The 16,611-nt window shown below is 35.6% G+C and overlaps 1 protein-coding gene across 2 annotated transcripts in view; it reads left to right on the top strand.

Moving 5' to 3' along the window:
- The first annotated feature begins 3,718 nt into the window (after positions 1-3,718).
- peng (Pumilio and CPL domain-containing protein penguin) overlaps positions 3,719-16,611 on the top strand; it is an 84,819-nt gene continuing 71,926 nt past the window's right edge. Inside the window, exons 1-2 of one of the 2 annotated variants that reach the window (XM_089101382.1) lie at positions 3,719-3,791; positions 12,893-13,120. In XM_089101382.1, coding sequence (XP_088957508.1) covers positions 12,913-13,120 — 208 coding nt within the window. In that variant the 5' untranslated portion in view covers positions 3,719-3,791; positions 12,893-12,912. Of the gene's footprint in view, positions 3,792-3,818; positions 3,838-12,892; positions 13,121-16,611 lie in introns of those variants that run through there. The other variant, XM_089101383.1, reaches the window with a different exon arrangement.

Below are 16,611 nucleotides of genomic sequence, written 5' to 3'. Positions count from 1 at the left end.
GGATTTTAAACCTCAGTTTTTAAATATACATTTTCTTGAAGGTAATGATTAAATTATTTGGGTCAAAGCCCAACCTAAGCGACTCCCCCGGCCGCTCTCTGCCGTAGCAGTGTGCGTTTTCTATTATTCACCTGGTCAGCCCGCTGCGGCATGAAAGGCTTTTTGGGAGAAGCTGCAGGAATTGACAGATTACGTCCAGAGAACTCGCCCATATTTTAGAGTAGTAATGCTAGGAGATACTAACGAACTCGGTAGCAAATCGCTGGCTAGGTCACTTAACCTTAAAACTGTAGTCAATTTCCTAACAACTAGGGGGAGTACTTCTCTGGATGTAATCCTGACAAATATTTCGGAATATTACCAGAATCCAAGTAAACTAGCACCCCTTGGTGGAAGTTATCATTATATGCTACAGTGGAACCCCTTGCAAAAAGTAAAAATTAAATATTCAGTAACCGAAGTTACTTCAAGACCGATCACTGACCATGGTCTGCTGCAATTTGGTGACTGAATAACGCGAGAAAACTGGGCCGCGGTCTCTTCAGCTAAAGACTAGGATTCCCAAGTAGAAGAATTCCATAATAAGGTAAATTCAAAATTTCTCGAGTACTTTCCCGAACGTAAGACTAAATTATGTTCTAGTGATAAACCATGCTTAAATTCAAAAATAAAGAGACTGATAAAACAATAATTGCACCTAATACGGAATGGTCTAGATAACCAAGCAAAACAGTTGGCAAACCAAATAAAATGGAAAATCAAAGAGGCACAAGCAAATTATTATGAAAATGAAGTTGACCATCTTTTGAATTCCAAGCCTTCACAGTTCTTCAATAAAGTAAAAAGTTTAACGGGTAAAAGTTCTCAACCAGTTGACTTCATGAAGGAGGAGCCTCTGGAGAAAACTGCGAATGATTTAAATGCCTATTTTGCTTCAATCGTGCAGTCTTGCCCCCCCCCCTTTCCACCCGAGGATCCTCCAGTAAATTTAACTAATCCTTCAGATGATAATTTAATTACTAATATTTCATCGGCAATTATAATCCGTAAGCTCTCTTCGTTAGAAAGAACTTCCGTTGGCCTTTTTGACATTCCAGTTTCTCTCATTAAAACACTTGCTAAAGAATTTTCATTTCCCCTTCAGATAATTTTTAATAATATAACAAAAACAGGATATTTAGCAAAGAAATGGAAGAAAGGGTTTATTACCTCTATTCCAAAGAAAGGAGCAGCTTATGATTTCTCTGATGTCCGGCCGATCACAGTTACGTCAGTTTTTAGCAGATTATACGAAAGCTTTGTTGCCGCATGGCTGAAAAAATATCTTTTGAAAGTAACTGATCGAAAGCAATTTGGTAACATCCCTAAGTGTTCGACAGTTTATTAATTTAATTGATATTATTTTAAAACACGTGGAAGAACCTGGAAAATGGATGAATTTAATTGCAATTGATTTTAGAAAAGCATTTGACCTTGTTGATCACAAAATTCTTTTAGAAAAAATGGTTGAATAAAATATACCCAGCTTTATTATTAAAATCATCAAGAGCTTCTTAACAAATAGAGAGCAAACTGTAAAGTATAAAGACCAATTTTCCACTTCTCTGCCTGTTTTATGTTGAATTCCACAAGGAACTGTGATCGGGCCGCTGGGCTTTCTCCTGATGATAAATGAAATTGCTGCTGGGCTGAAGGACAGATGGAAATACGTTGACAACTTGTCCTTAACGGAAGTCGTATCTGAGGATTCGAAGAGCAATGCTGCTGGTTTCATCGACCAAGTTACCTCAGAGGCGGCTGAACTAAAACTGGTCGTGAATAAAGACAAATACTCGGTCACGACATTTTCTTTTCTTCGGAAAACTCAACCGTCTTTCGAACCTCCTATCGCTTCCGAGCTAATAAGCCATAAAATAACTTTACTTAGTGGGTGATTTCTTTTGACCTCTCATGGCGGGAGAATACAAAGAAAATTTAAAAAAAAAGCTAACGGCGCAATCCAAATGCTGAAAATACTGAAAAAATTTCGAGTTCCTAAGGACAAGCTGAAACTAATATTTTGCACTTTCATCTGGCCCTTAGTTGAATATGCATGTCCGGTTTGGCACTTTGCCCTTACCCAGGACGAAAATGGTAAAATAGAACGAGTTCAGAAGAGATCACTGCAAATCATTTATGGCGGTTCCCCTCTACCTTATTCCTTTTACCTCAAAGAATTTAAACTTGAATCCTTTTCTTCTCGCCGAGAATAAATTATTCCAAAGATTAGGCTCCCCTCCTCCAACATCCCATCTGCCGATCATTCCTTCCCCTACCTTTTGTACCTATAATATCTCGTTCCTCAAGAGAAGTGGCTAAGAAGCTTCCGAAACTGACCCCAGTCCACTGCAACACCATGCGCTACAGTAAAAGCTTTGTGAAATATTACAATGATCTCTAGTGTTTTTATCTTTTAGTTTATTTATTCTGACGAAGTTTTATCAGACAATTTTATTCTCAATGTCGTGTTTTTATCCTTTAGTTTATTTATGCTGACGAAGTTTTATCAGAACACTTTATTTTGCTATTTATAACTAAGAGACATCATGTTTGGGCTTTGCCCACGAGAGCTATGTCTTGTTTTTTAATTAAATAAATTTGAACTTGAATATTATAAAGAAAGGGTATAGGAAGAGCTTTGAGTTTTATAAACAATTGTATAAACGTATTGAGTATTATAAAGACGTATTATAAAGAAAGGGTATAGGAAAATCATTGAGTATATGGTTCTTATTACCAAATTACTTTCAATGGCAGGAAAAAAATACCCAAGCAATGCAGTTTTAACATCAAACATGAAAGATTGAAACTTGGTAGCACCTAGTCTTTAATGACAGAGGCGCTTTTAGGCCTGGGAAGGCCCTCCGCTTCACCTCTCTTGTTTTTCTAACATTCGAAATCTCAAAAACTAGAGCCTATTTTTTTTTACCAGTTGTATTATTGACCAAAAGAAGCTACGTAAACGTCTTTTAAAGCGGCTTGTTAACAGAAAATAATGAAAATAACATTCTTGCAAAGTAACTTAGTTTGAAAGCACGAAACCATATAAAAACTTAAATCACTTACTTTAGAAAAAGCCCTTTACTTACAACATCTCTGACAAAACCTGCATACTCAAAAAAATAACAAGAAAAAGCACTACTTCGACGAAAAATGACTTTTTTGTACCAAAATATAGATTCAGTTGGGAAACGTTTAGTTTTATTTATTAAATTTGCAAAATAAATCCCTTTTTTGCTCTTTTGTGTCCCCAATTTCTAAAATATATCACATTTTTGCTCTTTGATATCATTTTGTCTTGGTCTATAGGAATGTGTCCTTTTGACATAAGATGTGTCCAGTTGGCAACCCTAAAGACATTACGGCAAGAAGATTCTTAATAATAATAATAAGATAATGCAAAACAAATAGGCCACAGGGCCTCTAAAAAAATCTTTTAAATTGACAAAAATTATAGGCACTTTCACCATAGTATTTGTCCAGTTCCTGCTTGAACGAGTTTAATGAGTTGGCATTGATTACTTCAAACGGGAGCTTGTTCCAGTGTTGTGTTACTCGGTTCTTGAACGCCCAACGGCCGATGTCCTTTTGGAACCTCTCCTCTTGTTCAGTGTTGTTGGTTTCGAATTGCTATCTATGTTTTTATTTTACTAGATGCCGCCTTTTGGGAATGAAAATTCAATTTCATCATTGCGCTGTTCCGCGTGAGTCGTGACTCAATTTGCTTTTAAGCTTAGTCTATTCTCAGAAAGGTATCTGTTGCCACGTGAACATTAGTTGTGTTATTTATTAGTACATGCAATTGTGCATAAATAATTTTTTATTGAAGCTTATATTGCAAAATATCAGCTTCAGGGCAAGCAATCATGCTGCCCTAGGCCATAATGTTGCCTTAGACTGTAGCCTACCCCAAAAAATCAGTTTTCACCACACATATGTATAGAAATACCTGTCTAATGAAGCAAAAGTTGGAAGGTCATAATTGGCCCTTGTGTATGCCTAGTTAATTATGTATAGAGAAGGAAACATGTTAGGCTAAGAAAACAGTTTAACTTAATAATAGGTTATGCAGAATAATTGTAGATAACACATTTTGGTCAATATCTACAAATTCATATTATTGAGTTAGGAATAAAGTGAATGCACCATTCAATGCCTTTTTTTATGCTGATTATGAATATAATAAGCATTTCTATCAGAAATGAATTTTGGTAAAGTTCTACAAAATCATATTATTGAGCTAGGACTAAAGTGAATACATCATTCGATGCCTTTTTTATGCTGATTACGAATATAATAAGCATTTCTATTGGAAATGAATTTCAGCCCCCCCCCCCTATAGTAGGCTATACCTAACCCTGAATTGGCATATATAGGGGGGGGGGGCTTTCCGATAGAAATGCTTATTATATTCATAATCAGCATAAAAAAAGGCATTGAATGGTGTATTCACTTTAGTCCTAACTCAACAATATGATTTTGTAGAACTTTACCTGAATTTCAGCCCCCCCTATATATGCCAATTCAGGGTTAGGTTAGGTATAGCCGATATAGGGGGGGGGCTGAAAATAATTTACCAAAGAAAAACTTATTAAAATCTTAATCAGCATAAAAAAAGGCATAGAATTGTGTATTAAATTTATTCCTAACTCAATAATATTATTTGGTAGATATTGACCCACATTTTGCATGAAGCCCCACTATACTTCACCCCCTATCCCATTAATTGCATATATAGCCAAAATTATATAATTCTAATCCATTCTGCTACCTATTATTTGTTTTTCTGGTTCTTGTTTTGTCACAGTTGATTCAATCAATTGCATATATGATATTAAACTGCGTTTTTTGGGGTTTAGGGGGAGGGAAGGTACCTAGGTTAGGTTACATATTTAACTTATGCTATGCTTTACCCCCCCCCCCCCCTAATTTGCATATATATACCCCAAAATTTGTTTCCAAAGTATTACATATTAATCATATTTTATTTTAATTCATTAGCATTTACCAAACTTGACTTTTTAGAAAGGCTTGCATAATGCAAGAGTATCACTTAATCTAAGCAGAAGATCCATTTTGTTAGGTTTCATTTTTATAACACAAAATTTTAAAAGTCATCAAAGGTCAGGGCCCCCTAGAGAGAGAAGGAGTAGAGGTATTTACTTTAAAATACCTTCCCAGGACATACTTTAGCCTGTAGACCCATCCCTGTTTCATATTCCTGCCCTAACCTCTTTCCAAGAAGTAGCTAAACTAGAATTCTACTGGAAATACTGCTAGAGGTTACAGAGAAAAATACTAGAGTAAGATAGGTTCAAAAAGCTACCATTTATGACCAAAGAAATAAAGAGAGCATGGTGATAAAAAGAAACAAGCTATAGAGGATATATAATCAGAATTCATTCAAAATGAATCACTACACAAAATATACCAAGGCACAAAATTAAGTCAGAAAAGCTATTTGAACAGCACAAGGAGGCTATAACAGCAGCAAGCAAGTCAAACCCAAAATTTTTTTGGAATTATGCCTCATTCTGTAAATCTTGCAGATTATGCGACTTCATGAAATTTTTTTCATGATGGGTTTTTCAAATTGATTTTTCTTAGACAAAGATTTACAACCCTTATAAAAGGGTATTTACAACCCTTTTCTTAGACAAACCTTATAAAAAGACTTTTGTTTAATATAGGTGATGAAGCTAAAGAAGTCAATGTGATTGTTGTTAAGATATGACTAGGAAACATAGGATTTTAGTTATGTAATGCTTAGGAAATTAAAAACTAATTCACAGTTGTAAAAGTAGTGGAAAAGACATTGGCAAGAGGATTGATTGGGGAATCAAATTGAATGTTTTTTTTGCTATCAGATTTTTGTTTGAAGATTAAACTATTGTGAAAAATGTGAAATAATTACAATGCATAGATAATTATTATTCATTTATTGCCCGTCAAAAAAAGGTAAAGTAGACAGAGTAATTGCTAAAGAAAACAAAAAGAAGAAAAAGAAGGACACAAGCGCATTTGAAAATTCAAATACATGACAAAAAAAAACTCTTCACTGCATTAATACGAACAATGATGCTAACGAAAGGATGATAAAAGTTTCTTTTAAAATGGGAGAGAGATTTAGTAATATTATTATTATTATTCATTTATCACCCGTCAAAAAAAAGGTACATATACGGAATCACCACTAAAGTAACAAAAAAATAGAAAAAGAAAAAAATTCAATACATTAATACAAAGAAACTATTATGAACAAATTGATGACCATGGATGATTAAACTTACTTTGAAAACAGGATAGAGATTTATTAATGCTAATATTAGGGTCAGCTACCATATACAAATGAATAATTTTATGGTTTCTTGTCCAAGGGGGCAAATGTAAAAGATATTTAGCAAATCTGAAGAAGATTGATTGTAGGTGCTTTTTATCTGTAACTGTAAAGAATTTCCAGAAAGGAGCAATGTAAAGCAGATATAGAAATGCTGTGGCATTGTAAATGGATGCTAGAAGGTAATGGTTGAAACGTAGTTTGCTTTTTACAATTACAGTGTAAGAAATGCTAATTTTACACTCAACATGAGAAATCAGCAAACAACATGTGTGGCCTATAGATGTGCCAATTGGAAGGCCCAGGTATGTAATATAGTCTAAGGGTTTAACAAGAGAACCGTCCAGATTTAGAAGAGAAGTAAAGGGATTTCGCAAATTGAAAAGGATAACTTTGGATTTCTCAGGATTAAAAGACAGCCCGATTTTTGAATATTCATCTTTGAGGATTTTGAAATTCTGCTCAATACGCTGGATTGTACGGCTGAAATTCAAGATGTCATCAGCATAACAAATAAGAGATTTATTGATTCTCCCAAGTATGCATGAAGGAAGACACTTTGCCTGAGCATCCAGGACACTATTATTGAAGAGGATTGGGGAAGTGATAGCTCCCTGTCTAGTCCCTTTCTTAACGAGGATGGGGTACTGAGGAATCGCAAGCATATTCACGGCATTCAAAGAGCCGATTGCATGAAGAGCCGATTGCAGGGGAAAACAGGATGGGAGTTTTAAATGCACTCTTAGATTCCTATATAAATCCCTGAGAACACGGATAACTGATGGATTTACGCCTCGCCTTGCCATATGAAGAAGCATGGACAAATGAATTAAGGAATCGAATGCATGTTTAACGTTATGTCCAGCAAGGAACATACTTTCTCCCAAAGATTCAGCATCGACGAGGGCAGTAAAAACTGCTGTAAGAGCATGAGAACAGCCAAGATTAGCCTGAAAACCAAACTGATATGGGAGAACGTACCATTTCTGTCTTAACTCATCAATAAAAAGAAGCTCGAAAAGTTTGCATATCATAGTAGAGACGGTGATGGGACGGAAAGAGGGACATTGCAGCTCAGATTTTCCTTTTTTGGGAATCGGAGTCAGATCACCAATGCAGAACGAGGAAGGAATGATACCTGTAACAAATATCGTTTGCATGAGAAGGCTGAGGTGACGCACCGATAGATAACTTCCATTAATGATGTGTAGACTGCTCACCTTATCTATCCCACAAGGCACTTTCTTTTTAAGTTGGGATATGGCTTTTATGACAGCGTCACAAGTAATAACGAAATCAAGGTCAGGAGATTCATCAATGAAGTTGCAAAGCTTGTCACAAAGTTGTGACTCTAAAACAGGATCAGGCTCAGAAAATTCATTTGAAAAATGGGATATCCATTTGGACAAAGGAATGTCATTTGGGTTTGGCAAATTGGAGGAGATAGTACAAGGTAATAGCTTCCACAGTAGATCAGGTGAATTCCTGATCTTCTTGGAATAAAGTGTCTGCATTTTAGATCAATGAAGGGCAAGTTCCTTAGAAAAACATTTTTTTGACACTTTTCTCAGTTCATTGACTATTCCTTGACGGGGCATAGGCAGTCTCTCCATAATTTGTATCAAAATTTAGCACAGTCACAAGCTTCAGACAGCACTAGATTTCCTGACCACTTGGGAACTTGGGTACCAACACATATTTTTTAAGAGGAACTGCCCTTTTTTCAGCACACAAAAGTGCATGGCAAATTTCTGCAGAGTAGATATCAAGAGATAATCCAACCTCATTAATGTCTTTATTGGAAGACTTTTGCAGAAGATGAAATGGAACCCAGATATTGTTTAGGATGCCATCTGAACTTTCAATGAACTGAGATTTGTCAATTTTATTCCAATTGCGACAAGTATACCATTTATGCTGATGAACAATATGAGTCTGTAACACTGGAATCTGAGAAGCTTCTTGTTTAAAACTAGAAGCAATAGGAAGGTGGTCTGAAACATGAAATGTAGAAACTACCTCAACACAAGGTCTATCAAGGTTATATGACTCAACATGGTCAAGGTTAGATGTGCAAGAGGAAGAATGAATGTAAGTAAACTGAGCAGATTTCTGTTGAACTTAAAAATCATCACCAAATATTCCTAAAAGTAAAACAGCACGGATAGAAGCTGAAGACAACCTGCAATTAATATCACCTACGATCAAACACAGGATTTTCAGTTTAAGGACATCACGAAGACAAGAGCCAAGTTCACTAACTGCTAATGCAAAATCTCTCTCCGAATCTTCATCTTTGTAATCTTTGGGTAAATACACATTTATTATCACGCACTTACCTACTTGAACAGCTAAAAAACTATCACTAGAAAAGAAAACACTAGATTTAAGATTCGATGCTACATAATTAGTAATACCACCAGAAGCTCTGCCTTTAGAAGCACTACGTTTAGCTGGAACCAAGTGTTGAAGGTGGCACTAATGTCAAGTAAACCAAGGCTGTGGTTGGTCAGGAAATGTTCCTGCAAACTCAGAATATCATGATTATGAAGTATATTTTCAAGAATATGTCTTTTTTTATAATACCACCATTAATGTTCCAAGAGAGAAAACGAATATCCATTTATCTACTTAGCTAAAAATAAATAAATTGGCTTTGCCTTACTTTTTCTCAATCTTCTCAACTCTTCTGATTTGAAGGTTCAGTTGTCTGTATAACAGGGTTGACATCCAAGTCTTAAATAACAAAAAAAAAAAAAAAAAATGGGTCCAAAGCAGATCTGATGAAATCCCCACCTCTTTAATCTCCTAAACTCTAGGCTGAAAAACTTTAGTTTAAGATTTTAGACTGTTGAAAACCATTGGCTATCTTAGAATTTGTATTTTCTGACATTTTGACCCAGCAAAATTGATGTTTCAATGCAAAAACAGGCAATGAACTCAACTTTGTTGTGGCACAATCTCTTGTTATTTAAAAAGGTCATCATTTGGTGATAATTCATTAAAAACCTTAGTAATCACTACAGCATTGATGCTATTATTGGCTGACAGTTTATAGATAAACTCAGAGCCCAGTCTGGTATTTTTGTCATACCTTAGAACTATTTTTCAAAATATAGTGCTCAAAGCCTTCTGGCCATGGTTTTTTACCATGAACAATTAATTGACTGTGAAAATTTTCATTCTCCTGTGTTTTGACCTTCTTTGAGCAAAAATTGATCTTTTATTGTATAAAACCCCAATCTGCAGAGGTTTATTAAGCTGGACGGTTCAAAACCCCCCTGCTTATGGCGTCAGACCATGAAAAATTGATTTGCTATCTTTCAGTTTCCATTCTCTCGAATTTTGACGTTTTTGACGTTTTGACATTCTCCTTTGGTGAAAATTGATGGTTGGTGGTAGAAGCTGCAACTATGTTGTTGCATGGTCTCTTTTATTACTTGAAAAGTGCACTAGATAAAACAATCTTCTTTCAATTAAGCCCTTTAACAGGGGCGTAGCGCCAGCATTTTTATTGGGGGGGGGGCAGAATTTTATTTGAACGCTATTGAAGAAAAGTTACCATTTACTGAAGACGCTACTAGGGTATTAGGTTAAATTCAAAATATTACACAATACATAATAAACAATAAACACGCATTAAATAAACATAAAATTAAGTACTGGTGATCAAGCTTTTACTAAGATTATCAGCAATGAGTAGCTGCAGGCAACAGTAGTATAGTTCAAAAAGCTTTTGTGTGGGATAAGGTGAAGTTCATATACATTCTGCTTCTTTTCAGAAGGCTTCACTACTAATGCTGCAGGACCTATCCCCCCTGTTCTTCTCCAACCTCCCATCCCAGCACAGGATGCTCTATCTTATAGTTGAACCAAGCACCATTCCAACAGCCCTGTGTATTGCGCTATTCAGCTGAGCGCAATTTTGAACAGAGTTTGACTCGGTCTTACAACTTTATTTTTTAAAACAATAAAAAACTTTAGCGTAAAGAGCGAGGCGTTGAGGAGGGACAGCCCCTTTCATATAAGGAATAATTTCTGTTCGTTTTAATTTTTAATGTCGCTCCTTACTTTCAGTTAAAAAACTTGTTTTCTTTAGTTAATTTCTGAAGGTTTTTAAATTAATGCAGCTTTGATTTTGGTTCACCATACATGAATAATTAAAACGAAATTCGCGTATTAATTCTCCTTTTTTGGCTAATTGGCTTTCTCTAAATTTTGTTCTGACGTAACTTACGAATTAACTTACATAACGAATTTCTATATTCGTATGTTTTTATTACGTATATTAAGGAGTTCGCTCCCTAGCCAATACCTCGCTCTTTACACTAAAGCTCGAATTTTGTTCGAATCACAAACCCCTGAATCACGACAGTCGTTTAATTAGAATAGATATCTCTTTTGAAAGTACTAAAAAAAAACTTTAGTGTAAACCGCGTGGTATTGACTAGGGGGAGAACCCTCTCATATACATAATAATTTCTGTTCGTGTTAAGTTTTAATGTTGCTCCTTACTTTCAGTTGAAAAAAACTTGTTTTTTTATTTAATTTCTGATCGTTTTTTAAATAATGCTGGGAAATCTGGCACCCCCTTCATGGAGATGTCCCTTCCTCCAATGAAATATCCTCCATGGAAAGATCCTCCCCCATAACTCCGACCCCGACCCCCCACGCTAAAAAAATACTCCTGAAAACGCCTGTATACTTCCCAATAACCGATACTATATGTAAACAATGGGCAAAGTTTATAACTTGCAGCCCTTCCCCCGGGAACAGTGGGGGATTAAGTCATCTTCAAAGACATATTAATTAGATTTTTGACTATGCTGAACAAAATGGCTATCTCAAAATTTTGATTGGGTGACTTTGGGAAAAAAATGAGCATGGGAGGGGGCCAAGTTGCCCTCCATTTTTTTGGTCACTTAAAAAGGGCACTAGAAATTTTAATTTCCGTTCCAATGAGCCCTCTCACGATATTCCAGGACTAATGGATCGGTACGATCACCCCTGGAAAAAAAACGCCTCCGTGGTGATCTTTCTTCTGGCAGAAAAAACAAAATTCCACATTTTTGCAGATACGAGCTTGAAACCTCTATAGTAGGGTTCTCTGATACGCTGAATCTGATGGTGTGATTTTCATTTAAGTTCTATGACTTTTAGAGGCTGTTTCCCTTTTTTTCGAAAATAAGGCAAATTTTCTCAGGCGTGTAACTTTTGATGGGTAAGACTAAACTTGAGGAAACTTATATATTTGGAATCAGCATAAAAATCTGATTCTTCTGATGTATCTATTGATACCGAAATTTCGATTTTTAGAGTTTCGGTTACTATTGAGCCAGGTCGCTCCTTACTTACAGTTCCTTACCACAAACTGTTTGATATGATGTTGAAGAAAAGTGTGATTTGTGTTACCTGTGGTATTATCCCTGAGAAAAAAAATGCAGAAAAAGAAAATATCTGATGATTTATATTTTGTATCTTCTAAAATGAATGCCATTAACTTTGTTCTCAATTGTGTTTAAAATATACCAAATAATGTAAAATCCAACCAGTCTTTGTCTATTCTGACTCTGATTCCGGGATTATTAGACCTACTTTGACAAGATTAAATGTAAAGGGATTGAGTAAATAAACATCATTCACTCCAATTCAAGTTGATTTTGCAGTATTAACAGAAAACAAATGTTTTGCCTCTAAACTGCAACATTTAATGTATAATGCACAATCCATTCTTAGATTCCAGGGCACTTGTCTTATGTGGTTAGTCATTCAGCAGTCCTTGGTTATTTGGAAAATAATAAAAGCAATTAATTACCATAAAGTAGAAAGGTCCTTTTTTTTACGGTAAATAAACTTAGCCCACTTTGACTTACTCTTCAGAAATTCAAGAAGAACTAATAACTGCTGGAAAGCCAAGCCTGACAAAACTTTGAAGGTCCATAACTTTGGTTTCAATATCTTTCAGAAAGGGATAAACTGCAACATTCGCTAGTGTTCTGTCCACTGGAAGCAAGTTTTTGGGACTAAATATGCATAAATCATTTTAGAAACTGCTCCTTAGAACAAAATTTCTGTTGATATTGCTACTGAAACACTGAACAACTGAAAAACTGAGCAACTGAAACAACTGAAACATTTGCTCTGTTTTTAAATTATTTATATGGTTTAGTCTAATTTTTACAGCTTTGCTTCTGGTCCCTCTTTACCAAGTTATTGATCCCCGGGGAAGAAATTAAAATACTTAGAATTACTGGTGCAGTCGGCATTTTGCCCAACATTTATTTTGTGTAGCATGTATTAAGAATTCCCTCCCAGGGGATTAAATTATTGATCCCTCAGGAAGAAATTAAAATACTAAGCGTAACTTGATGTAGTTGGCATTTTGCCCAACATCATTTTGTGTTATTTTTATGAATGGCGTGTATTAAGAATCAGAGTTTGGGTATATTCTCTAGATGAAGAGATTTAATGTAAGAGACTTAGCCTTAGGGTTTTACATTAATGGAGAATATTTAGTTTTAGGTTATTCATCTAAGATGATGCTTACAAAAAGAAAAGCTGAAAATCCAAATTTTACTGGAAGTGAAAATAAGATCCTTACCGAATTTGCAAAAAGCAAGGCAAAACGAGCAAAGCTAGAAACAAAAATTGAAAAGAAGAACAAAGATAGTAAATTGAAGAATAGTCTGCTCAAAGTAAAAAAGAATACAGAAATTCCAGATGATTCACTTATACCCAAAAATGGTAAGTTCTTTTTTACATTTCTCTTTTTACATTGTGTCATTTGGAGCTTCATTTTTTATTTATGTGTGCTAGAACATATATCCCTTACTCTTTTCTTTTATATAGTAGTAATAATAACTTATTTTTAGCCCACAATAAATAATAAGGAAAAGTAGAGTAGAGAAATGCAAAAAAGAGACAAAATAAACCAAGCCAATAAAACAAAATAGAACGAAAATATTGAAAAGTGTATGTAATATTTTAAAACAAAATAGTGGACAAAAAAAAAAACAAAAGAGCAAACTATAAAATAAATAATGAAAAATTATGAATATTTTGGTGTCACATCCGAAAGCCTTTATCAACAGAAAAAAGAACTAAATTAATACACGGAAAACATATAAAAAAAGAAAAAAACGATGAACAAAACTTACAGATCACATTAGCATGGACGTTATTAGTATGTGAGTTTTGTTTGTCGATTTTTTTCAGCAGCTAAGACATTTAGTTGCCATTTTATCATGTGAGTGGGATCAAACCACTTCGTTCATAAAAACTAGTATTTGAAAACTAAGCTTTGTTGCCAAGCTTACCCTTGAAAATTTTTCCAAAACTTTATTTATGATCATTTAATAAAAAAGGGATTCAGTACACATTATTTCTTGAATTAAGAAAGATCAGTTAGTCGTTTAATGCAAATCGAATCAACAAATACGCTGCATTATTTGCCCCGGAAAAAATTCATGCTCAATCCCATTTTTGACCTTTTTGTTGACCCATTTTTGACATTTTCGACCATTTTTGACCTCAACCCATAAGGACAGGGGTTCGAGTCCTGGTGTTGCTGGTTATTTGCTGGTAACGCTGGTGCTGGTAACGGAAGTCAGGGGCATGAGCTTATAAGCTCAGCCAGAGTCGATTCAGCTTTAAATAGTTGCCAGGTGAAATATTGGGAAGGTAAACAGGAAGGGTGTGGGAAAGTACAGGATGGCTGCCCCCCCCCTTACATTGCACTTTTTGGCTGGAGGGCCATGAAACGGAGATCAGCAGTGCCGGTAGGGACTGTAAAGTCCAATGCTGTATTCTTCACCCTTTTTTGCTTCCATTAAGTTTACTTCCAAAGGTTAGTTTTTTCTTTTATTGAGCTTGTAGTTTTTGCTTTTTGTCTTGAAGACGGCTTAGTTGAGGTCTTTCCCCCCGAAATGTCTGCTTTGTTTTCATTTATCCAGTTGCTAAAAATTATTCTCGTTTGATTTTGTCATTTTATTTTCTTCATTCTTTGTTTTCATCTTAGTGTCCATCTAATAAGTGTATCCACAATCGATTTTTATTAATGCATTGAACCAAGAATGCCGCCCGACTCTAAATCAGTTTGAACTCCAACATGGTCTTACTTGTTCAGCTACTCTTAGAGCTATGACTAATGCCCTGATTGATGCAGAAAGTGTTTTTTACAACTTGCTATTGGCAGGACACAAGGTTTGTTGGTCAGTCAATTCGAAAGTTTTTGCGCCAGTGCTTCTTTTTGCTGCAAAATGGAAATAAACCACTCTTTTGGTGTTACACGGTGTGACATGCAATCTGGTTTGAAAGTTGTGTTTTTAGGAAACTCTAATCAAATCCTTTTATGACGAAATTTATAAGAGTGATTGTATTAATCATAGAGGTTTTAGATAAATTTTTGTAAGAAGAAAATTACAAAGGAAGCATGATGATGCTTATTTACTAACAGATGCTGAAAATAAAGAGAAAACAGCGGAGTTTTGAGGAGGGGAGAGTATGCGTTGACCAAAATCTTAACTATTTGATTAATAGTTGAGAATCGCCTGAATTATCACAGCCGTTTGAATCCTGGCTTCTATATATGAGGAGGTATTCGACTCAGCAAATAGATAATATGCGTTGATCAAACTATCCCTATATTGTGTACCAGATATGTACGTTAAAGTGATACGTGCTATATAAAAAATTAAGGTGGTAGCATATCTTATAAAGATACCGTTTTTCTTGCTGGGATCTTGTCTGTTTCCTCCTGTAACCATCTTCAAAATTAATTTGTCTGCTGTTTCTACTGTGGTGTTTTTTACGTTTCGCTTCCTATGTTGTGTCATTTAGAGTCTGATTTTTATTTATTTTTTTTTTTTTTTTATTTTTTTTTTCGTGCATTAGAGCACATATCTCTTACTCTTTTATCAGAGTCAACACTGTAGCGTTGCACACAGTAAAGGCCATGCGGCTTCAATTTTCTATTATTTTTTACTTTTATTTTCCTAGAGGCACTTCACATCGAAGGGGTCGTCGTAGAAACTTCAAAGGGGGCTCATTCGATTGGAAATGCAAAGGGCTAGTGCCCTTTTGAATAGTCGAAAGTAATTGGAGGGCAACTAGCCCCCGCCCTCCACGCCCATCATTCCCCCAAACACATCCAATCAAAATTTTGAGATAGCCATTTTGTTCAGCGAAGTTGATTTCGAGATAGAAAATATGTTTTTGAGGAGAACACTCCCCCACAACCCTCACTGGAAGGGTTTTAAGTTATGGCCTCGGGGCATATAAGGTTTTTATAGAAGGCGTTGTCGTAGAAACTTCAAAGAAGGCTTATTCGATTGGAAATTCAAAGGACTAGTGCCGTTTTTAATAGGCGAAAGTGATTGGAGGGTAACTAACCCCCCTCTTACGCCCACCTTTTCCCCAAACACATCCAATCAAAATTTTGAGATATCCCTTTTATTCAATGTAGTTTTAAGTACTGGAAATTAGGTCTTGGAGGATGACAACCCCCCTCCCCCTACAGCCCTCAGGGCAAGGGTTGTAAGTTATGCCCCGGGGGCATATAAGGTTTTGTATAGACAACGTTTTCGTAGAAACATCAGAAAGGACTCATTCGATTCTAAATTTAAATGGCTAGTTCCCTTTTTAATAGTCGAAAGTGATTCTAAGGCAACTGACAACCCTTCCACGCCCACCATTTCCCCAAACACATCTAATCTAAATTTTGATATAGCCATTTTGTTCAACGTAGGCTAGTTGAAAGTTCTGGAAATTATATGTTTGAGCAGGACACTCCCCCCACAGTCTTCAGGGGTAAGGGTTATAAGTTATGTCCTGGTGGCATATATGGTTCTTATGGAAGGAATGCTCGTATAAACTTCAGATAGGGTTCATTTGATTGGAAATTGAAAGTTCTATTTCACTTTTTAATCGTCAAAAGATATTGGAGGGTAACAAACTTCCCCTCTCCCCCAAACTCTTTTTCCCAAAATGCATTCAATAAAAATTATAAGATAGCCAATTTGTTAGAAATAGTTCAAAGATCATGGAGCAAAAATTCCGCTGTCGACACAACCCCCCAGGGCCCGGGGGCAGGCGTTGAAAGTTATGCCCTGGGGGCATATATGGGTCTTATGGAAGGGATGCACGTATTAACTTAAAAGAGGGCTCATTTGATTGGAAATTGGAAGTTGTTGTTCCCTTTTGTAGAGTAAAAAGAAATTGGAGGCGCCTAGCCCCTC

Source organism: Artemia sp. Qi Xiang Cuo, chromosome 15 (assembly GCF_049724085.1).
Source record: "Artemia sp. Qi Xiang Cuo chromosome 15, ASM4972408v1, whole genome shotgun sequence".
NCBI classification, from domain to species: Eukaryota; Metazoa; Arthropoda; class Branchiopoda; order Anostraca; family Artemiidae; genus Artemia; species Artemia sp. Qi Xiang Cuo.
The sequence above is the reverse complement of the archived record's forward strand: the minus strand, read 5'-3'. Positions and strand labels throughout refer to the sequence as shown.